The sequence below is a fragment of the Vicia villosa genome, linkage group LG5, assembly GCF_029867415.1.
Source record: "Vicia villosa cultivar HV-30 ecotype Madison, WI linkage group LG5, Vvil1.0, whole genome shotgun sequence".
NCBI lineage: Eukaryota > Viridiplantae > Streptophyta > Magnoliopsida > Fabales > Fabaceae > Vicia > Vicia villosa.
Genome location: NC_081184.1, coordinates 28,467,156 through 28,490,871, shown reverse-complemented (window position 1 = coordinate 28,490,871; position 23,716 = coordinate 28,467,156). Strand labels below are relative to the sequence as shown.

The 23,716-nt window shown below is 32.7% G+C and overlaps 2 protein-coding genes across 2 annotated transcripts; one reads left to right on the top strand and one right to left on the bottom strand.

Moving 5' to 3' along the window:
• Positions 1–454: 454 nt before the first annotated feature.
• LOC131606440 (tobamovirus multiplication protein 2A-like) lies at positions 455–2,172 on the bottom strand. The gene is made up of 5 exons (XM_058878669.1): positions 1,988–2,172; positions 1,749–1,848; positions 1,323–1,403; positions 930–1,034; positions 455–810 (listed from the first exon to the last, which is right to left on the bottom strand). The coding sequence occupies exons 1-5, from the start codon at positions 2,128–2,130 to the stop codon at positions 562–564; spliced, it is 678 nt and encodes a 225-aa protein (XP_058734652.1). The 5' UTR covers positions 2,131–2,172; the 3' UTR covers positions 455–561.
• Positions 2,173–16,298: 14,126 nt separating this feature from the next.
• On the top strand, positions 16,299–19,664 carry LOC131606439 (beta-glucosidase 12-like). The gene is made up of 11 exons (XM_058878668.1): positions 16,299–16,421; positions 16,508–16,583; positions 16,723–16,800; positions 16,888–16,975; positions 17,082–17,337; positions 17,742–17,857; positions 17,986–18,200; positions 18,303–18,334; positions 18,806–18,908; positions 18,991–19,087; positions 19,212–19,664. The coding sequence occupies exons 1-11, from the start codon at positions 16,347–16,349 to the stop codon at positions 19,375–19,377; spliced, it is 1,302 nt and encodes a 433-aa protein (XP_058734651.1). The 5' UTR covers positions 16,299–16,346; the 3' UTR covers positions 19,378–19,664.
• The last annotated feature ends 4,052 nt before the right edge of the window (positions 19,665–23,716 follow it).

The following is a 23,716-nucleotide window of genomic DNA, read 5'->3' as shown; positions in this document are numbered from 1 at the left end:
TAGATTAATTGAGACCACTCGAGTTAACGTGAGAAATGAAACTACATCCACTAAACTATAACTAACTCAAGCTAATGGACTAAATTAATACTTGTTAAAAAAACACTAAATTAATTAGAAACGATGAACATCAATTTTTTTTCCATCAACCGACCATACCACGGGTTAAGATCATCTTAATTTCTTCTTTTCTCCATTTTATTTATTACTAAAATCATTTGTACAATAATTTAAAAGGGTTAAATAAGTTTTTGGTCCCTATAAATATTGGAGTTTCATTTTTAGTCCCTCTTGAATTTTGGCAACAGTTTTAGCTGATTTTGTCAACGGTTTTTTTTTAAAAAACCGTTGCCTAAAGGCAGGGAGGGACTAAAAATGAAACTACAATATTTATAGGGACCAAAAACTTATTTAACCCAATTTAAAATAAACAAATAAAATTATTTGGGTTGCAAACAAATTTTATATCAATGTACTTTCAAAGTAACAATAATAAATTCAAATGACTCTACATCAAATTAAACAACAACAACTTTAGTAGAGTTTGATGGATCTCTAGCATCAAACATTGGCATTGGTATTTGGCGAGCTAGAAGGTTTTGCTGAAACACTGCCATTAACACGGACACTGACACCAGATGATCTTGGTATGGTGATGATACGTGTGGGCGTGGGTGTACCCAAACGGTCGTAAGTATATTTTCTAGGATGTTGACGATACAATCCACGTTCACGCTCGGCGTCTGTTAGGTCATATCGTGCTCTATTAAACACGGATCGCAAGTATATTGCGAGAATCAGAGCAATAACCTAAAAGAAGAAATAAAATAAAAATTATTTGATTGAGATATATGTATTTCAATTCAATGAAATGTAACAAAATTTGTATATGTTTGTCTTTTTAATATAGATATTTTATTTCTTGTTACCTGTAATATAAAGACTCCAAGAGCTATCCATTTGATGACATTCCAACGGTGATTCACAAACTTATAGACTGTGAAATAATCTTTATTTATACCATCTAGTATAACCTATAAAGAGATTTTGCAATGTTATAGAAAATTAATAATCATTTTAAAAGTTAATTTAAAACAAGATAAGAGAGAAATAAATAGCAAAGGAACTATAAACAGTTTGAATTTGAAATTTTAATGAGATTTGTAAAATTGAAAATTCTTGATCATAAAATATAAATTAGTGGAATAATTTCAGAGACAAAATTTTCTGAAATTTATATATTTTTATAAAAAAAGTTAATTTATAAATTGTCTAATATCTTTAAATTCAGAACTATAAAAGGTGATTAGAAGTGTCATTACCTTTTTCCAGCTGTGATCAAAGAATATGAAAAGAGAAATTCCCAACTCAGCTATGATAAGTGGTACCAAGAATACACAATACTGAAATATTTTAATTAAGGGAAAAAAACAAATATAGAAAAAAATATTAGAAACAAAAAAGTTTTGGTGAATATTAAAAAATAAACTATAATAATAATATTTTTAAACAATTAATATTAACAATTTATTTTACCATCCCTAAGGTGTTAATTCAATGTATCAATATAGTTTTATAAATTAGTCAAATCCTTTGGAAATAGCTATAAATTGGTCAAAAACATCTTCTTAATTAAATAAAAAAAATGTTTTTTTTCTATAATTTCTTTTTTAAAAAATGACTTTTTTTATCTATAATTAATATTATTTATCATTAATCAAATGTTCACTGCATATACTTTAGGATACAGTAATCAAACAACAAGGGCTCCTTTTTGCTATTCCAATAGAACCCAAACAAGAGATAATTAATAAAATTGCACCAACTCCAATTGTAACATAGATAATCCTGCAAAAATTATAACACAGTGAAAATCTATATATATAGTTCTTCTAAAATATAACATAAATTCAACAAACTTAATACTATATAAATTCTCAAAAAAATTAAAAGTTGGAGAAAAATATTAAAAGGTGAAGAAACTTACAAAGTGTTATGAAAATCATTTGGAATGTTTTGTTTGGACTTGAAGAAGCAAACAAGTCCAAACCCTAGGGTTCCTAAACCCAACACAGACAACACTAAATTTATCACCTGCAAAATAAACTCAAAAAATGGTCTCTTGGCCATTTTTTTATTTGGATACAACTAGGTGAAAAAATGAATATGAGACTTTGATTTTATATAAGGTTAAGTGACAGGAGAGAATATTGTTTCACTGCAATTTATAGCACATTGGTTGATTATAAAATGAATAAGGAGAACTTTATAATACAATAAAAAAAAGAATTGGAAAGTAAATATTATAAAGTATTAAAATGATTAACAAATTTGACAAAAAATATTTAAATAATAATGCTATATAGTCAGATATAATTTATTTTATAATGTTACAACTAGTTTTAAAATATTTACTCATTATATTCTTTATTACTAAGAATAAAATTTAGCTTTTTAAATTCATTGAATAACATATGTATCTGATTTATATATGAATCAGATATATTAATTATTTAATAAATTTAAAAAGTTAATCTGTTAAATTAATAGTCTCTTTGACTATTATCATTGAACATATTATAATATAATGATACTTTTTTATTATGAATTAGTAGAAGACTCGTATATTCATAAAATACAAACATATTTATAATTTATAGATTGGACCAAACTAAAAATATACAAAATTTAAAAACTTAAAAATAATTTAAGTTATTTAATAAAAAAAACAAAGAGAGTTTCGAGATTGTATAACAACTTACTCAAAATTACATATAACAACATCATGTTGAATGTCGCAATTGAGCAAGGAACATGTACATTAGAGAAGAGAATAAAATACAATCTTTTTGATGCAACTAACAAATAGATATATGATATGCATAGGTATACTTGACGTTGCACATTTGTGATCAAATATTTATCAACTATATAATTCATAAATTATTGAAACAAATTTATAATATAATTTCAAAACAATAAAAATAACGCTTAAGAAAAATAGATTGAGATAAGTGGAGCATTTTCCAATATCATATTAAAAAATTGAACATTAAATGACATTCTATTGGTGTGGTCATCTACAACTATTAAAAAATATTTGTGCCGAGACATAAATGGGATAAAGAAAGGACCCCATATGTTGATATGGACCAGATTAAAATAAGCAAAAGAAGTTTTTAACACTTTTAAGAAAAAAAAAGAGCCTTTTTTGTTTAGCAAGAAAAAAAAAGCCCAATAGTGTCAACAATAGGGTGGCCCAAACAAATGTGCCATAATTTACAAAGATTTTATTAGGAGAGAATATGGAGCAAACGATCTAGAGAGGGAGGGTTGAATAGATCCTAATAAAACATTTGATTGATTTTTCAAAAATATAATATTAGGGTTTGTTCAAAATTGAGCATAAAAGTCTTAAAGCGAAAATAGAGACTTATGCTTATATTTGGAATTCAACCACGCTGACAAATACACAATTCACAAAACTCATAGATTATTCAACAATGATTGATTGAATGATTGTATATTACACGAGATGTGTCCTATACAATATTCTAATTACGATCGAATTCTAACAAAATTAGTTTTCCATAATTTAATCACCACTAATACTCAATTAGGTACCAGTTCTAACACAACCTAACGTTACTAATAAATCGCTACCAACTGAATAAACTATAAGCTACGCTACGAATTGAAAACCTAAACATGCAATATCCTACAAAATTTAAAATGCGAGAGTGAGAGAGAGAGAGAGTACACATGGATATATATATATATATATATATATATATATATATATATATATATATATATATATATATATATATATATATATATATATATATATATAGTGGTTCGGCGTTCATCCTCGTTTTGCCTACTCCACTCTTCAATGGTTTCTCATTTGAACCTGTTTTGCTCCTTTTGATAAATATTGCAAGCATTCATACAGTCACTAATCCACAATAATGCTGAGAAAAATAAATCTCCAATCTGGATATTTACCTGTATACAGCTTAATGCCAAACTCTTATACGATATCTTTACTCGATTCACGTTCTTGAATATTCTAGATTCAGCAATCTGCTCACAATCTTCGTGAGTGGCAATCACCCATTAATACTACCGATTTATTGAGCGATTATATGTCTGAAGATTTGAGAAGAACTACACCTTATCCACAGCCTTCCACACAGTCACTACCAAGATCTGGTGGAGAGAAGAACCTCCTTCTTTTCACTAGAATTTGACACTACCAATGACAACAACTTCAATCTTCCAAGCTTCTTGAAAATCTTTACCAAACCTTCAAGAACAATTAGTTTTAAGACAACCTCTCCCTCAATAATTACAAATATCTATGATCAAGATCTAAAATCAATCTAGAGGTTGAAGATGACAAAAATTTTATTTGCTAGAGTTTTAGAGTTTTCAAAAATGAGAGGGTGTTGATTTCACAAAATCACAATGTAGATTATGAAATTTCTCCTTTGAAAATATGATGACAAAATGAATTTGTATGTGCTTGAGATTAAGCAAAAAAATAGATGGAAAAAGTTAGTTAGATTCGAGTCATGAACATCTCATGATTTGAGTCAAATGAGCAAGTGAAGTGAAATAAGAAAACATAAATAATTTGACCCATTTCTCGTGTGATTCGAATCACCTCATAACTCTTATTCAAGTCATGAGGGCTCGTGATTCAAATAAATTACAAAATCATATTCAAGTCAATCTAGACATAGCCAAATAGAGAAATGTGAAAATTTGTCTGATTCGAGTCAAGTGAAAGTCTGATTCAAATCAAAGGTAGAGGTTGACCAGATTTGTTTGATTAGAATCAAGTGAAACATGTGATTTGAGTCACAAGGCTTCCTAATTCGAATCAAATTAAAAGTTTGATTTGAGTCACATGTTTTAAAAAGTTTATATTTTCCTCTGTTCAATTTGATTCGAGTCAGGATATGTACATGATTTGAGTCATGCACACAAAATCTCAATTTTTCATGATTTTCAAAATAATTTGAGATTTTTCTTTCAACCTAACTCGAATCAACAACATATATGGTTTTCAAAAAGCATCAGATCAAATTCAAATATAACAATTGAATTTTGCATGATTAAAACAAATCAATTCAAAACTTGATTTAGAGACGTGCAATAATGAAAGAGACTCAATAAATAATAATAAACGAGACGAAAGTGATAAGATAAGCGAAAAAACATATTGGGGTTCTCCCCTGAATATAATAGGTACATTCAACTTTGGATTTATTTCATTTTGATGGAAATTACTAGAATAATCAATCATAAAATTATTGAGAAAAGAAGCATTTTTAAGAATGTATAGATCATCATGGAGATCAACTGCACCGATCTTCATCAGGGTATGGTCCACGGGTATGAAGTAAGTGGTGGAATTGAAATTAATGTGACAGTCAAGGGATTTTGTCAATTTTGGAACCAAAATAAGGTTGGTGTAAAAACTAGGAATATAAAGAACATCAAGGAGATAAAAGTTTTTTCTAGAGTAAATTGTTCTAGAAAAATTTGTTGTTATGAAGGCTCTATTGGGGAGCCTGATATGGATAGAGGTAATATCATGCATGTGGGTAAACATATGGATGGAATGTCTCACATGATTAGTTCCCTCGGTGTCAAGAATCCAGTCATTTGTCTGGTTAATAATAGAATAAGGAGAAAAGTAGTTGTTACCTGCAGTCATCTTAAAAGTGTTATGAAGATGATGAATGTTAGTTTGGGCAGGTGCAAAAATTTGTTGTAAGAGAGAAAAAAGAGTATGTTGTTGTTCATTTGTGAAGCCTAGAGAGGGAGGAGCAGCATTCAAACCTTCAATGTTTGGAGAAGGAGTGACTTCATTGTTGTCCTATGAAATGGAAGCTTGAGCCAAATTGTTTTTTATAACAATGTCTCTAGATGATAGTAAAATTTTCTATGTTCATCAATGCAAAACCGCCAAGAAAATGTGGGATAATCTTGAAATGATATATGGAGTTTCTCCAGTATCGAACAAGAGAAGATGAACACGTGAGGCAAAGAAAATAAAGATGTTACACTTAAATGCTTTTTGAAACTTACAAATATCGGAATTTCTATTGGAACGTTTGTCACTAATCAATGTCTAAGAGTTAAGAATTGGAAAATCAATTCAATCAGGAAAAACCAAAGAAGAAGGAAATTATAGAGAAATTCAAGGAGCTAATTCCGTTACTCCAAGATACAAACTTGGAAAATGAAGAATCACCAACTTCATCATACTCCTATCATACAACTCTGATGGAATCCTTCGAAAGAACATACTCAGTAGTTAAATGATCTTTAGAAGATTCAACATCAAATAAAGGAACTTCGAATTTTGAGAAAATGTGACAAAGAAGAAGTATTCTCAAGAAAAATCTTTGAAAGGAGAAAAGAAGGAGAGACATCAATCTTTGGGAGAAGTATAAAAGAATCCTCTTCAAACGAATGAGATGAAGTTTGCTTAAAGGCAACCTATGAGATGTAGGTACCAAAGGTGAAACCTTAATGTTTTACAGGTATGCTTTGCAGCTCAAAGCTTTAAAAGGATTATAAATGGAGTTGTGCAAAGCAAGATTATACTTCCATGTATACAATTTTTTTAAGCCTCTGATCCAAGAATGCATGATGATGGCAAATATCACTCGGAGCAAGTATTTTGAGAATATCTCAATATTTACGATCCTTAGTGATCAGTTGAATGAATATGCATGTAATGGATGTATTCATTTTATTGTTTATGCCAAATCTCGCTTTCAACAATGTGTAAAGAAGGATACACCATGATATGATTGGTGTTTCCATTTAAGGGAAGTGTTTATCAAGATCTTTTGATAAAAGAGGTATACATTATTTTAAGGTTGAAATAATCAGAACATTATGATTAAACCCTTAAAATAATGAATTTACTTTTTCTCATCTCAATAAATATTTTTCTATACTAAAAGATATTTTTTCAAGTATTTTTAAAAAGGAGGTGCAAATAAGCTTAACAGGGGCGCATAAAAGCAACCAAATTTAGCACAAGGCCCAAAATGCACCAACGAGGCTTACGTAAGTCCAATCGATTGGAACATTACAATTAGAAGAGATTGGAGCACACATTATCTGATCAAATCCAAGCCAAACTTGTGCCTCAAGAAAATCGAATCCCAACATTGATGATGAATGCACAAAATCTTGAAAAATCTAACTAACCAATCGATCAGATCCCTTAGCCAATCGATTGGCACACTCAATCTGGAAATATTTTGATTTGATTTTCAATCACCACAATCCTCATTGATTGCTTTCCAGAAATACACTTATTGCATCTCAAAATTCATCTCTTCTAGTCTTCTTTTTGTGTATGAGTTCTTTTGCCATAAGTATCATCATGGCCTCATCAAGCCAAAAAACAAGAGAAGTATCGAGAAGAGATATTATCACAATTGTGTTAATGAATAAAAAATAAGATGAAAAGATGACAATCCTAGAGAAATATATAGTATAACCATGGTTTATGGAGGAAAAAATTCATGAGAGGCTTCAAACCCTATTTTCATATTTTCCAAGCCTCACTAAGAGCATTCTTTACAAAGGTACTCAATTGAATCTTCCCAAATTTGGTAAAAGAATTCTACTCAAACCTGGATGTGACAGAGAAGACCCTGACATCATCAGTAAAAAATGTAAGAATATTAATCTACAGAGAACATTTTGGTAAAATGTTTGAAATACCATTCCTAGGAACATCCTACAAGTCTGAGAGACCTATAAGTCTTAAAAATTTCAAGACAACTGTGGCCTTATACACTCTAGTTACCAACCCCATAGAAAAAAGAAGATTTCCTTTTGGAACAACCTTTTTGAAGCCAAAAGTTTTAATCATTCACTATCTTAAAATAATAATATTTCTCCCAAGAAACATCAACAACAACTATGTTATCAAGGATGACAACATCCATCTTTGGATTCTTACCCAAAACATTTCAACAAACTCGGTGGAATGGATATTTCATCACATGTCATACTTCAAAGAAAAACCCTCAGCAGAACTTCTATATGAAGTAATGATCACAAGAATCTTAAGTATCTTCAACATTGACACTCAGGGAGACAAAGCAATTTCATCCAATAATAGAATTGATTACACCAGCCTCAGAGACATGGAGATTAATATAAAATATGAAAAATAATGGACGACTGGACAACGGAGGAAGAAGACATAAAAGAAACCGAAGACATAAATATCAACCAAGTGTGGGAAATTTGCCAAAGCATCGCAAAATATGTGAAAAAGATAAAGAAAATGATCTCAAAGCATAGCAAGAGATGTTTTTCCCTTCTCTATATGTCTTAATTGCCTATGTTTGTATATTTAAATTTCTGCATTGTATCCTTACCCACCTTTTTGATATCTACCAAGTGACAGAAATATACTCTTAGGAGGAGTAGATTATACTTTCTATTTAATTTCCAGGGATTTTGATTACTCCAAACACATAAGAGTATTCTCGCAAAAGTACATGGCAAATTCACACACACACAATCTTGTTTGCAAACTTCTTTTTCTCAAGTAAACTTTTTCAAAATTTCCTTCATGACGTTCCAGATAAGTTAGAAGTTGTCAGAAAAGCTCTGAGAGAATTTTGTCTCGACCAATCGATTGACATTCTTCCAATCAATTGGAATAATTAAAAAAATGCTTACTAAGCGATTAGGACAACATCTTAATGATATGTAACGACTAAATATCTTTCTTTTCCTTTTTTATCTTGATAATTGATTAATTTAGGGTTACCAATCGATTGATACATATTGCCAATCAACTGGCAAGTCATAAAAAGCCTTAAAATCATTTTATTTTTTGTGTAAACCTCTAGCCTATAAATATAAGTCCCTTTCCACTCTTTTTCACATCCATAAATGTGGTTTTATTTTTCACTTCTCACACTCTCTCTCTAAAAATTCTTTTGTTTACTACCTCTCACTAAAAGTTTAGACGCATTACTTTTTCGAGAAAATCCTTTTGTAAGTGAGGAAGTTATAATTCTGGAAGGGTAGTTTTGTAAGTTCACGAAGGAAGTTTTGTTTTTTTACCTTGGTTGAAAATTTTCTTCATTTAGGGATTGTTTGTTTGGGTTTGAAGCTAAACCCATAAAAGCTTTGGTTTGGGGATTATGTGATCAAGTCTCCGTTTAGGTTCGAGACCATTTCGTGCTAAAATCTCTTATGTTCTTGGTTAGCCTGTGATAAAAGAAAGTTCGGGTTAAAGCTAAGCTCGTGATAAAAGCTTGTTTATGTTTGATATTATCCCGTTCTAAAATCTCATAGGTTCTTGGGTAGCCCGGTATAGAACACTAATTAGGTTTGTGGGCAAAGCCTGGTATTAAAAGATCTATAAGGTTCAAGATTATCCCGAGGTAAAAAAATTTTTTGGAAGCTTGAAGACTAACAACTCCAAGTTTATTGTGTAAGTAAGATTCACCGCTTCGATCAATTGTTTGGAAGAAAGACTCATCACTTAACTCCTCGTTCCACTGTTTAGTTGGAAGTTAGCCATAAACTTCATTTTTCTTATATAAGGCGGTTCAATAGTTATACCTATTAAGAGTTCTCAAGTTTTTATTGGATACTCTCAATATCAATTCTTGGGGACAAGACTAAGTCATTTTTTACTAAACATATATCATTCCCGGTGTTCCTCTTTCATCCCTTAAACTGTTTATTTTTCGCACTTTATATCCTACAATTTTATTTTGTGCTGCGTATTTATAAACCTTTTCTAAAAATGTTTTTGAACTCTGATTTTGATCCACAAAGTTTTTCAAATCCAAGTTTTTTGAAAACATAAAATTCACCCTCCTCTTGTATGTGAAGTCACATGTCCAATAACTTCGGCATGAGCCTTGGTCTCTAGAAGAAGGGATTTCTAATTCTCCTCCACCTTACGAGTTTTCTCCTCAATAGAATTAGAAGAAACCCGATACTTCTTCTCCGTTTCCTTGAGGAAATCCTCCAACTTAGTCGTATAAGGAGTCAAATCAGAAGGAGAGCCATGTATTGTTCCCGCCTTTTGCAAAGAGTTGACATATTTAACCTCCTCGTGCAACACAGTAAGCTCTTTCTGGAGAGTAGAGCATCTAAACTCCGTAACCCCGTCCTTTCCTTTCAAAGTATCCATTTCCTTGGAGGACGTACCCGAAGCTAAGACTTCTCGCTGTCCAGTAGAGACAAGGGAGAGATAGAAGAAACTTTGGACATCTTGTGGGCAAGTTCAGAAGCCAGTTCCATCTTATACCCCCCGGGAGATTATGAACAAAGGATAAATACGACGTAAAAATAGTAGTGGCCACCTCCTCAGGAGTCCGAGCAAGCCGAGAAGAAAAGACATCTAGCATCCGCATGAAGGGAGTTACCTCCACAGAAGCATCACCCTTAACAACGTGAGTCAGTTTTGGAGAATCCTCGTCTCGGGAGGATTGTTGTTCCTCATCTTGGGACCCCTTTGTCAAATCTGGAGGCGAGTTTGATTCTTCCACTATAAAAGTGGATGCAACGTCCATAAGTTGTACCACCTTGGGAGCATAAGCAAAAATCTTTATAGCCAACGTAGAAGATGGGTTCGGAAGAGGAATAGTAGTCGCCAGAGGAGTGAGGGCAGATGCAAAAGTTCTAGTAATCACCACATCTTAAATACCTTAAGCATTTGCAAGTTTGTGGAACAACTTCAACTTGCTTACTTTATCTAAGATATATGCAAAACACAATTACGCATGTAAAAAACATGAAGACTCCGGTCTCACGAAAAATCCTCCTCCTCCCTCTTGGCTAACTGCACTCAAAATAGCATGAGTATCAATTCTCTTTTTTCTCATTTTGGTGGGGGCACATCACAAGGGCCAAACTCGTCCTGGTAGTCAAACCCCTGAAACCCGAATTACATTTCCTCATTCACTATCACCTCGTTCGAAGAATGAGAACCCGACTATATATAGTATAAGTGAGCATCATAGGTAAAGTGGACCTTATACCAATGCTTAAAATACAAAGCTTAGCATAAGCGAGAAGAATCGACAAGCAGGTAGCAGAAAACAAAGTGGGCAGCAAGAGTGAGAGGCTTCACCAATAAAAAACGGCTCAGGAAGTCGCCCAAGTCCAGATTAAAGGGGTCAAACCAATGGGTTGACCCGATGAAAACCAATGAGTTCATGATTACGGAAGTTGTTCCGAGAGGTGCGCCTCAGATGGAAAAGGTAAAATAATAAGCTAGGGAAAGACTTCCAAGATTTGTGCTCGACACACAACTGAAATACCCTTCCTTATATATGCTTAGGACCCTGGATGAAGTTGGAAAGGAGCAACTTTTAGATATTTCAAGATTACTATCTCAAATTCAAAAATTTTTGTCTCTAGAATTCTTCCCTTCGATGTCGACCCGTCTTAGCACAAGATCCTCAAGCTTAAGTTCTCAAGGTCGGACTCACTTGTCGTATTTAACTGCTACTGCTTGTTTGAAGACGACACTCATAAAGACAAAGGAATCTTCTTCTCTTCTAGAAGATCTACCTCTTCCCTAAACCAAACACAGTCAATACTAAATTTATAACCTGCAAAATAAATTCAAAAATGGTCTCTTAACCATTTTTTATCGGGCTAATATCAGGTGAAAAAAATGTAGATGTGACTCTATTAGGCTTACGAACACTAATAAAGCCTAGCAAAAAAAACTTAACTAATGTTATACTCGAATTATTTTGATTGATGACAATATTAAATTTAGTTTATAATTAATTTAATTGTATACATCAACTAGTAACATACCCGTGCCTACGCACGGGTACCGCTGTTGGATGGACCATTTACGTTAGAAAGAATATTAATTGTAAAAAAAATTTATACTTGAAACAATAACGTAAAAATAAGTTTGAAAAGTTAGTATATATGACGAATTAAATGAGATGTTACATGTAAGTATCTAAGGTTACTATAAAAAAAAATTAAATAGTGTGGAAAATAATAGATTATAGGACAAATAATTGGTGTGGTTAATGGAAATGGATGTAATTTAAATTGAATATAAAAACTTAGATACAAATAAAAAAAAATGTAATTATTGGATAAGTGAATTATATAATATTATGAATTAAGATTAAACAAATTATTAAGTAATATCAAATACGTGATATATATTAAAGATTAATTATAATAAAATACGACGCATACAATGTATAATTGCATTTAAATTTAGAACAATTGTTGGAGTAAAAATATCATTAAATGTCATATTTAAAAATTTAGAATAGTATTTTAGATATAAATATATTTGAAAGAAATATATGATTTAATAATAATAAATAGATAATAGATAACAACAATGATGAATAAAAGTGTAGCTCAACGTTTTACATGAATAAAAGTAGGAAAAATAAATAAATAAATAAATTGTAACTGCAAGAAAATGAAAGGGTGAGACATATAGGGCACCTTCTGGGGACGGTGTTACGGAGGGTTGAGAAGTGGACACCTTCTGTCAATAACATATTAGAGATCAGCAGGATTATGGGGATTGTAAATCAAAGAACCCGTGCGATAAGTTGGTTACGTAATACCTGTGTATGTTCCCACGGAGCCTTTAATTGTTTGACGAAGGGTTCATCTTTAATGAGCATAACAACAGAGCAAGAGTCCCAGCTTGGCTGCCATTTAACTCTAAAAGCCAGCTCCAAGTCAAGCATCTTATCAAGAGCTAATGGGAACTCCAGAGGATCAGTGATTCCAGCCTTTGAAACAAAATAGTCTTCTTGGTCAAACAAATGTTGAATACTAAGTAATCTATGAATATAATGATTTAAGTAATTAACCTGTGTCATTGTATCCCGCATTTGAGCAGCAGATATTTCCAAGATATCTGTACATTCCCGGTCCCAAAATATGAATTTGCAAGATACGCCTAAATGCACAGCTTCTATTTCAATTTTATACCTGGAATATGGATTAAAACCAACATCAACAAAGAGTGATTAATGAGAAGGAGTGAACATGAATGAGACAGTTAAAAAAATAACTTCACCTAAATATTTCGGCCTCAGTTTTATGTTTGTTATCGCATATGAAAGGAGGTTGATCACCACGAGCAGCTTTAGGACATGAATGGCATGCTCGATAATACCAGCCAAAGGAAGACGCGATAAGTTTTTTGGTTTCAGCAACGGTAGCGCAGAAAGAGACCTGCATTCAAGAAAATCGAAAAAGGCCTTAGCATATTATGTGGCAGTGTATTTGGAAATCAGTTAATATCCATGAAGATTTCTTCAAACCTGTTTCAGTTTCTTGATTTCACTGAGAGGCAGAGCCAAAGCACCAGACAACAATCTCTGCATTGGAGTTTGTCTAGAATTTTCAAAATTCGTGGAGCGGGAGAGGTTCTGTGAATTTAGGCTAAGCTGGCTAGAGACCACACTCAAAGTGTCCTTAGGTATACTGCAACATAAACTCGGGAGTCACGCAAAAGAGGAATCATAAACTATTATTTAGGAGAGTGCTCAAAGTATTTAGGATACCTTTCAACGAAGTGTTTCACTGCTGGCAAATCTGCGTTTATATGTAGTTTCGTAACATGGAAGGTGTTTGTAACCGAAAGCGGATACTGTCCTGCATTTTAAAAAGAAGACTATAAATCTATATTTACAATTAGAGATTTGCATAAAAGAGTATTAAAAGTTCAACCTTCTTCTTTAACTTTTGCATATTGAAGCAAAAGAACAATTGGCACGGACGTATTAACCCGTTCTTCGTCAAACTTGAAGAATTGAGCAGCATAAGTCTCCCAAAGGGTGCAATTAATTGTATTGTTGCTGGGCATAATAAATTATGGTTGTTAGTAAACTGCATATACATAAATAGACACTCAGAAAAATATTGAAGGTGGAAAGACGTACGTTGCATCCCTAAGGACCAAATTAACCTGTAATTTCTTGCTTCCGCCATGTTTCTGGGCATACCCGATACTTTCAACGATACCAATAATGTCTGAGAGTCATATATATCAACAATAAAACATTATTACCGATAAGCATATAAACAAAACACATCAGAGAAACATTATCTATCATATATATTACCCATAAGCATATAAACCAAAAACATCAGAGAAACATCATTAACATATATATTATATTACCGATAAGCATATAAACCAAAAACATCAGAGAAACATTATTAACATATATATTATATTACCAATAAGCATATAAACAAAACACATAAGAGAAACATTATTAACATATATATTATATTACCAATAAGCATATCTTTCTGAGTTTTCCCGGTTATAATATCAGCAAAACTCGTAAACATGTGTTGCTTTGGCTGTATCTCATGTTTGTTGACATCAGAAACAGTTGTTCCTCCAGTAAACTTCACCATAAACCTGTGGCCAGAAGGTTTAAACACCAACTTATTTGGCTCAACTTTGAAGTTCGACACCGTATAGGTCTGGTCCAATGCAAATCTGTCATTGTATGCAGCCGTATACGTCGTTGGTACAACAACATGGATATCACACCCCTGTGAAAGGTAGTATATGAGTCAGTATACTATTATACATATATCCAACGCTAAACCCTAACATCTCCTATCTGCAGCAACGTCAAACAAACAATGCAAAACTTATATTGACTCAATACATCTTCAAATATGCAACGTTTAAACCTTACATGTTTGTCGACAAAAATCATTGCAAAGTGTTCTTTGTTGTTGGAAATAACACTCCATTTATGCTTCACACGAACCGCCACCTTCCACAAATCTTTTGTGTCATTGATGTCGGCAATTTTTTCGAACGGTCTGGCCATGGTAGAGAGAGGGAACGAGATTTTTCGGTGGAGAGAAAAAGAAGTATGAGCACAGATTTAAGATGATTATTCGGTGGTGGAGGAGAATAGAAGTTTGTGGGAGGGATATTGAAGAGAGAGGGGAAGATGAAGTAGAGTAGGTGTGATAAGTAGTGATATGATGGAAAAGGATAGCTGCAAAGTTTGTCTTCTCGAGAAAAAAAGGAAAAGAAATAGTCATATGCAGAAAGTGGTACACGTGATGGAAGAAAAAGTGGTAGTTTTGAAAAGGTTGAAAAAATGTTAGTTTTGAAAGGAAGAAAAAGAAGGAAACAAAAAGTGTATAATTGGAAGGAAGTAGAAGACACTATCCACGTGTCAGGCAAATTTCCAAAGAAGGGTAAAACTGGTATTTCAAGAACAACTGATTTTCTTATATGATAGATAAATTCCAATGCTAGAGAACTAAGGAAAAATAATAAATGTTAATACATTTTATAAAGTATAAGTCTCATGTTTCTGACTTAGTTTAGATTAGTTTTGGTAGGAAAAAGTGGCACACTTTCCCTTTTTAAGATCAGTGATAAAATAATATTTCAAACCATTTTCACCTACTCATATATAAGTAAGGAAAAAGAACATGAGAAAAGACCAAGGTGAATAGATAAAGGGTAGTTACTTTAAATTATGATTACTTTAAATTAATTTCAATTATAAAATGGTTCATTCAACTATATGTTTAGACCTATATAAATGTGGATCATTTTCATAATAAAGTTATGTTAAGAATCACAAATTGAGACCATGAAAGCTAAAGAAATTTCAATCATAGTGTTTATCTTTGTGTTTGTTGAGTTTGTGGATTCTCTAAATCGTACCAATTTTCCTAAAGATTTCTTATTTGGAACTGCCTCATCTTCTTACCAGGTTTATAATCCTGATTTTATTTTTATTGATAATGAAAATATATTTAATTATTTAAATAAAATAAAAACTAAATATATTTTTCTTGAACCAAATATTCATAAAATATTTGATATTTTTCTTATGTGATAAATTAAAGTATGAAGGTGCATCAAATGAAGGTGGCAGGAGACCAAGTATATGGGACACCTTCACTCATAATAATCCGGGTAAATAAATTCACCTTAATGCAACATTCATAATTCACCTTAATAAATTATTATTTTCACAATCCATAATCTTTCTTTTCATTTAGATTCTTGATCTTTTAATTTTCTCAAAAAGTAGGTAAATTGAGAGAATATATAAAATCAGTTAAGTAGTTACATAATTAGTTACAAGTTAGTTTCAAAAGTTAGTTAGGCAGTTACATTATTAGTTACAAGTTAGTTTCAAAATTAGTTATGTTGTTTATTGTATTCACATGCGCCAGTGTCGAACACCTGACACGTCTTCCATCAAGAGTATCCGTAGTACGTAATATTCGTTTGTAGTTCTGAAAATTCGAAAAGAAGTTTCTCATGTATGAGTCTTGTATCAGGTAAGATCAAGGATCAAAGTAATGGAGTCGTTGCTCTTGATTCTTATCATCGTTACAAGGTACATTCTTCTCTTCCACTTTTTGTATGTATAAAATTCATAATCTCTTTGTGTTTTATTCTGATTTTGAGCAAACAATTTTGTAGGAAGATGTGAGTATAATGAAGGACATAGGATTTGATGCATACAGATTCTCTATTTCATGGTCTAGGATCCTACCTGGTGAGAATGAACATTCAACTTGTTTACCTCTTTCGATTCTCAATTTAATTTTTTTCGAGTTATGGTTTATATTGTGATCGACTATATATTATCTGAACCCTAATTTCGTGATTCAATTTTGGTCATACATTTGGTTTAGGTGGAAACTTGAGGGGAGGTATCAATAGAGAAGGCATTGCCTATTACAACAATCTTATCAATGAACTCCTTTCGAATGGTATGAGTTAATCTTTGTCGATGAAACAATCATTTCGATCTTTGAATGTGTCGGTGTTATTGTTATAGTCCTTGAATATATATCTAGGTTTGCAGCCATTTGTAACTCTATTCCATTGGGATCTTCCTCAAGCCCTTGAAGACGAATACGGTGGTTTTTTAAGCCCGAATATCGTGTAAGTAGGGTTTTTATGTTTTGAATCTCGGTTTAGTCCATAACGATTCATGAATTTGAAATTTCTCGATCACAATCCTTTTGAGTCGGTCAAAATCTTTCGTCAGGAACGATTTTGCAGACTACGCGGAGCTTTGTTATAGGGAATTTGGAGATAGAGTGAAGAACTGGATTACGGTAAATGAGCCGCTCACTTACACGACTCAGGGTTATGGAAATGGATTATTTGCGCCGGGAAGATGCTCCGAGTGGTTGCCATTTAACTGCAGTGCAGGAAATTCTAGTACTGAACCCTACTTGGTTACTCACCACCAGATTCTAGCTCATGCAGCTGCTTTCAAAGTCTATAAGGACAAGTATCAGGTAGTTATCATATAAATCACTTTTGTATTGTATTAGAATATAGATACTATATGAAGCATCGACACAGACACGGACACCGTACATGATACTGGCACAAGATATTTGTTTAGAAAATAAAAGTGACTATATGTGAATACCGTGTTGGTGTCGGACACTGACTCATAACCTACAATATAGGATACTACGTGAAGCCACTTTTGTATTGCACGATAAAAAATCACCTATAAAACATAAACACAAACACGGACACAGACACCGTACAAGATACTAACACAAACACTTTTAATAATTTAGGAAATGAACATAGTTGAATATAACCACATGTGTCAGTATCGTGTTGGCGTTGAACACTTATACGTTCTCAAAATAACGAACACGCCTTGAGAATTGCTTCTTTTATTTAGGTTTCTCAAAAGGGACAAATTGGAATAACATTGAATACTCCATGGATATTGCCACATTCACAATCAAAGGCAGACACAGAAGCAGCATCTAGGGCTCTTGTTTTCCTATATGACTGGTAAACATTCAAACTCATTCGTCTTTTCGCTCATTTGTGTATTAAAATAATCGTTTATAGCGATAGACCGATAACTGAATATTTTTCTGACAACCTGCCTTAACTGAAATTATTTCATGATGTATGAGGTTTATGGAGCCACTAAAGTCAGGATCATACCCTATTGAAATGGTCAATAAAACCGGTGAAAGATTGCCGAAATTTTCAAGGGAACAATCCCTGATGGTTAAAGGATCCTTTGATTTCATAGGAATTAACTATTATACAGCAAATTATGCAGTCAATGCGCCTTGCATAACCGAAAACCAAACTATCTTTTCAGATGCTTGTGTTTTCTTCACAAGTAAGACACAATAAGTGAAATGTAATTTTCGGTTTTCACTTTGATCTTGTGTTTCACAATGCATTTTTGCTTACTTAATATCTTTTTTGTTGCTTGCATCAGCAATGAATGATGGAGTTCAGATTGGTCCAAAGGTAAGATCATTATTTCTGCTACGAAGACACCATTGACACTAGCACGCCGAGTGATACTAATTTAAGAAAATGAATCAATAGAATGTATTCGTATGTGTTAGAGTCTAACATTGACACATGTTGGGAATCATACACATCTTTGATCAAAAGTGTCGATGCTACAGAAGACACGACTCTGACACATCATAATAATTTGAGAAAATTGAAAGTAGATACTTGTGTTGGACATCTGACATGCCTTCAATCTAAAGTTTCGTTGTTGCATAGTATTTTGAGCTAAATAACACATTCAATAAATTAGTTGAATGTAATCAGATGTGTCATTGTCGAACATCGACACATGTTAGACACTAAACACGTCTTCAATCATAAATGTCGGTGTTACAGAGGATATGACTATGACACGATGACTTGTAATACTTTGACCGCAATATTTAGAAAGCAATTCATTTGAGAGTATTGAATTCACAGGCTGCTTCAGACTGGTTATACATTTATCCTAGAGGAATTCAAGAACTTTTGCTTTACACAAAGGAAAAATTCAACAATCCAGTGATTTACATAACAGAAAATGGTACGAATCGCTACCGATTAAAATTTTCTCTTTTTTCACCTAACAAAATTAACAATACGTATGTGTTTTGATCTTAACTCAGGTGTTGATGAAATCAATGATGGCACAAAATCACTTGAGGACAACATGAGAATAGACTATATTACTAACCATCTTTACTATGTCCATAGCGCCATACAGTAAGTTTCTCATATCATCTTCGTTTTTAGCCCTTAACGAGGACTTAAAACGCGTAGTTTTTGTAAAAGGACTAAAATTAAACGTAATGACTTTATAAGGACTAAATACTCGTATGTTTGGCAGGAACGGTGTGAATGTGAAAGGCTATTTTGTATGGTCGTTGTTGGACAATTTTGAATGGTCGGATGGATATACGGTCCGATTTGGAATTGTTTATGTTGATTATAAGGATGGATTGAAGAGATATCTTAAGAATTCAGCTGAGTGGTTCAAAAAATTTCTCCATTAATGGAATTCAATTGATCATGTTAAACTTGTTAGTTATATAGATACTTGGTAAGAGAAGCTAATTGTTGAGTTTTGCTACTTTTTAGTTTAGCTTTTGTATTCAATGTTGCATTTAATAATTTGAGAGATAAGGAGACCCAAGCAAGGTGACATAAATTGGCAATCAGTTGACATCTCATGAACCTAGTAAACGCCCCAAATACTTCCATGATGAAGAATTGAACTAACTTTTACTATCAGATCATGTACTTTTGGTTAAAGAATCAAGAGCAAATGGACAAATTATTTGACAAGCTGGTTGTGACAACATTGAAATCTATACTAAGTCATATTATATGAAATTTATATAAATTAGAATTTGACCTTATTCATCATTACAAATTCACGCCCAGGATTGAACATCTGGAGCATGGACATAAATGGTAGGTGATAACGGAAACCTGATAGCAAGTTATCCAAAAGATTTAAAATCAGACTCTAATTATGTTAGAATCAGAGTTTGCTCTAACTCATCCCTAGAAAATCAGATTTTAAGATGGGGTTTGTCTCCAATTATAAACATATAATCATATCATATATTATATAGTATAAGACTCCTTAACATCTTAAATAATATGTAATTGATTTTTTTGTTATAGTTTGGTTAATGGTAGTTTAGATTATTAATGTTTTATTATATATTATTATATATTTTCTTTGTAATCCTTATTTTCAAACGTTATCCATAATGACTAAATTACAGTTTTGGTTTCCCTATTATAGTCAACTCACGAATTTAATCTCTTTATTTTATTTTTAAACACTTGTGGTCCCCTTTTTCCTTTTTTTATTAAAATATGTAATGATGTGTAATTTTTTTAAATATGTGGCACATTTTATGTGACGTGGACTTGCCAGATTACACATCCTATTTACATGTCATTTTTTTCTTAAATTAAATCAATGAAAATAGGATGGAGAGCAATTGGTTGAATTGTCACTAGGTGTTGGTTTGACCTCCTTAAGAATACCTTTATATTTTACCAGTTCGGCGTGTGATTTCATATCTATACTTTCTAGATACGCTATCTTTTGCGGCTTCTCTTTGATGTGCAGTTTCATACCAATGTGTGTTAACCCTATCCATACGTATGGGTCTATCATGTTGAAGTTGCATGTCCCTAATACATTAAGAAGGAGAACCCAAATACAATTTTGTTGCTTGTCTTTTCGCTTTCGTCTCATTTATTATTTTTTATTGACTCTCCTTCATGATTGCACATCTTTGAATCAAATTCTAAATCAATTTGTATTTTATCATGCATAATTCAATTGGTTGTATTTGAGTTTGATTAAAGATCTGCTAGACAGAATTGTATATTTAGGGCAAAAACACATTTTTTTAGGTATGGTTTGGTCATTTTTAGGTCCCAACACCATCACCTTCATTTCTTTGATTCTTGGATGATTCTACAACACATTTGGATCTTACATCTTGAGGATTCGGAGTCAGATTATGTTTCAATCGCGTTTGACACCGTGGGAGTTGGTTGATTCCTCTTTTATCTTCTCTATGTATATTTACTTTGATTATATGTATATCTACTGATTATGGTGTTGTATAAAATCTATTTCTCATATCTTTATCAGTGATTATCCTTGATTTTTTCTTTATGTTTGGGGTTTGGGTTGCTAGAGACATATACTTCTCGAATCTCTATTTATGATGATTATTTGTTTGATATGGACTCTAGAGATAGATTTAAGTTTGATGTTCACAATGGGTATCTGTTCTTAATGCTTTTGTGTTGTTGAGTTGTGCGCGACATCTCCTCCGAGAGAATACGATTGTTCTCTCAACTTTGCGTTAGACATAACCTTGTTATGAGCAATATGTGATGATATTGACGAGTGATTTGGGTTGAGTGCAACTGATCAATAGGTTTAAGTAGTTGATAGGTGGATGTAACACAAACCTGTCGGATTTTCTTGGATTCAAAGAGAGAATTCTTTTTATGTTCATATATTTAATTCCCGCATTTACTTTAAACCATTCAAAACCAAGCTCAAAAACGCAGAAACCGTTGAATGGCATTCTAACCAGACCATTCTCCGTGGACACGATAAATCCCGAAATACTTCCAATATTTTACTTTCCGCTTCAGCAGTTACGGTGTGACTTCTTTGATGAAGATCACCAAAATGGTCACTACACACCAGAGTTACGCTGTAGAGGTGCAATATGCAATAAACTATCATGAGCAAAACCCTTCCTTCAATCCAAGGTGGGATAAGAATTAGAGTTATAATTGGGACAATAATCACATTCAAAGTTTCTACCAAGAAGCGTCTCAAGATCCACCACTAAGGATATCATCTTAATTAGAAGAAGCTTTGTTAAGTTTTATGCAAGCAACTCAAGGAGGTTTTGATAGAGTAAATAAGAATCATGAAGAGATTATAACGAAGTCACACAAAGGCCTCTAATAAGAATTTGGAGTTGCAAAACAGTCAGTTGTCGGGACAAATGGAAACTCAGGTTAGTTCGAGTGGGGGATTTATCAGTAATACACTGGATTACCCAAAGAACGAGAATCGTAGCTCCATTGAGTTGAGAAGTGGAGTAGTGAGTTCTACACAAAGACTAGTGGGGAGAGAAAAGAATACAAATGCACCTCACTAGATGAAATGACTGAATCAATAACAGAAAAATATGAGGTGGATAATAGACTTGGGAAAGATCAAGAAGACCAAGAGAGGATGGTCTGGTTGTTGGTGAAGTTTCAAAGGAAAAAATTTGCTTAGACATAGATGTTGAATCTGAATATCTTCACCACAACATGTCCCAAGAGATATTTTGGCAATAAAGCAGATGGAAGCGGAGAAATTGATAAAGTATTAGACTCCACCTATGCTTTATTCGTCATTATAGAGCTGGAGAAGATTTGGGAACCACATCATCGATTCCTTAAGTTCACAGGAATCCTACCAAACAAGAGGAAGAAGAAGGATGACGTGTTCTTCGTATCATATATGCCGCCCTAACAGAGAAGTAAACGATCAAGCTAAGGACCTTAATTAAGCGTTGCATGGAAGATAACCTATGATTTGGTAATATATTTGATTTTTCAGCTGAGTTAATTTAATTTCAGTTGATTTTAAATGTTAGCATGTTTTGAGTTTTTAGTATTTTGGTATTTTTAATATTTATGTTGAATGTGTAGAAAATCTAAAGGGAAGTGGAAGCAGCAAGTAGCATCAGCTTCGTGACTTCTTCTTCCCGAATGATAGTATATGATTCAACACTTTTAGTTGTATTTTTTTTGTGTTGATATGTGTCCTATAGGTACCAATCTGATGAAGATGGGGGCTTTCAAAAATTGCTCTGCCCCGAATTTTGTATTGTTTCGTTCTCCCTGATTAATGAATTTGTTTGTGCCTCTTTCTTTTTTAGTTGAGTTACTCACTTACAACTGAATAGAAAAGTAGTCACATAAAAAAGTGAATAAAGTGAGCGAGATTAAAGTACCTGAGATGAGTGATGATTGAGGAATAAAAGGGACATCACCACTTGTACTCAACCTCCAGATATCTAAGCAAGTGAGGTTTGAGCCTGAATATTTCCATTGTTTATTTATTTCTTTTTCTAAGTGTATCCATGCATCTGTAATATCTAGAATTTGCATTTTATTTGTTTTAATTTAGTCGATATGATAAATACACATAGAGGCAATTGTTTGTGAAAACTTTGTGGCCGTGTAAACCACCCATGCAAATAAATTTATACCCCATGTTAACAAATTTGAGCCTTAGCCTTTCTTTCGGCGACTTCGCCATGTATAATCCTATGACTTAAAATATAAAATCTTTTCACCCTCCTTGGAGTTAGGTAGAGATAACGAAAGGACAATGAGGTGTTAGACGCTGGCCTAAAGATCTAGAGGGGGGGGTGAATAGATCTCACTAAGTTTTTAAGGATTTTTCTACTGACTCGAGCGAAAGCGGTTCTGAATCGACTTGCGTCTATTCTGGACCGCTATTGCAAAGGTCGTATGTGTTTCAAAACCAAAGAGTAAGTGGAATTGATGGTGAAGTAATATGATAGCTAAACAGTACGTTTTACAACTGAAAACCAATTAACTTCTAGATTGACAATTTTGATTTTCAATGCAGTAAGATTGGATTAAGCAAAAACACAAACACTTGGTGATACGTTCAAATTGATAGTGATTCAAGTTGTGGTGAATTGTGATGTTTGTGCAGAACTTTAATTCACAATTTTAACACTCGAATCGTTGATCAATTTTGCACTTATAACCAATTATGAACAGAAAGTAAAAGAGAAAGTAAAAGCGACAAGA

Excerpts from the sequence above, each read along its gene's own strand:
- LOC131606439 (XM_058878668.1), top strand. The coding sequence starts at position 16,347 with ATGAGTCTTGTATCAGGTAAGATCAAGGATCAAAGTAATGGAGTCGTT. Across the intron at positions 16,422-16,507 it reads ATTCTTATCATCGTTACAAG|GAAGATGTGAGTATAATGAA; the intron begins GTACATTCTTCT and ends ACAATTTTGTAG. Across the intron at positions 17,338-17,741 it reads TCTATAAGGACAAGTATCAG|GTTTCTCAAAAGGGACAAAT; the intron begins GTAGTTATCATA and ends TCTTTTATTTAG.
- LOC131606440 (XM_058878669.1), bottom strand. The coding sequence starts at position 2,130 with ATGGCCAAGAGACCATTTTTTGAGTTTATTTTGCAGGTGATAAATTTA. Across the intron at positions 1,035-1,322 it reads TTGATCACAGCTGGAAAAAG|GTTATACTAGATGGTATAAA; the intron begins GTAATGACACTT and ends ATCTCTTTATAG. Across the intron at positions 811-929 it reads TTGGAGTCTTTATATTACAG|GTTATTGCTCTGATTCTCGC; the intron begins GTAACAAGAAAT and ends TTCTTCTTTTAG.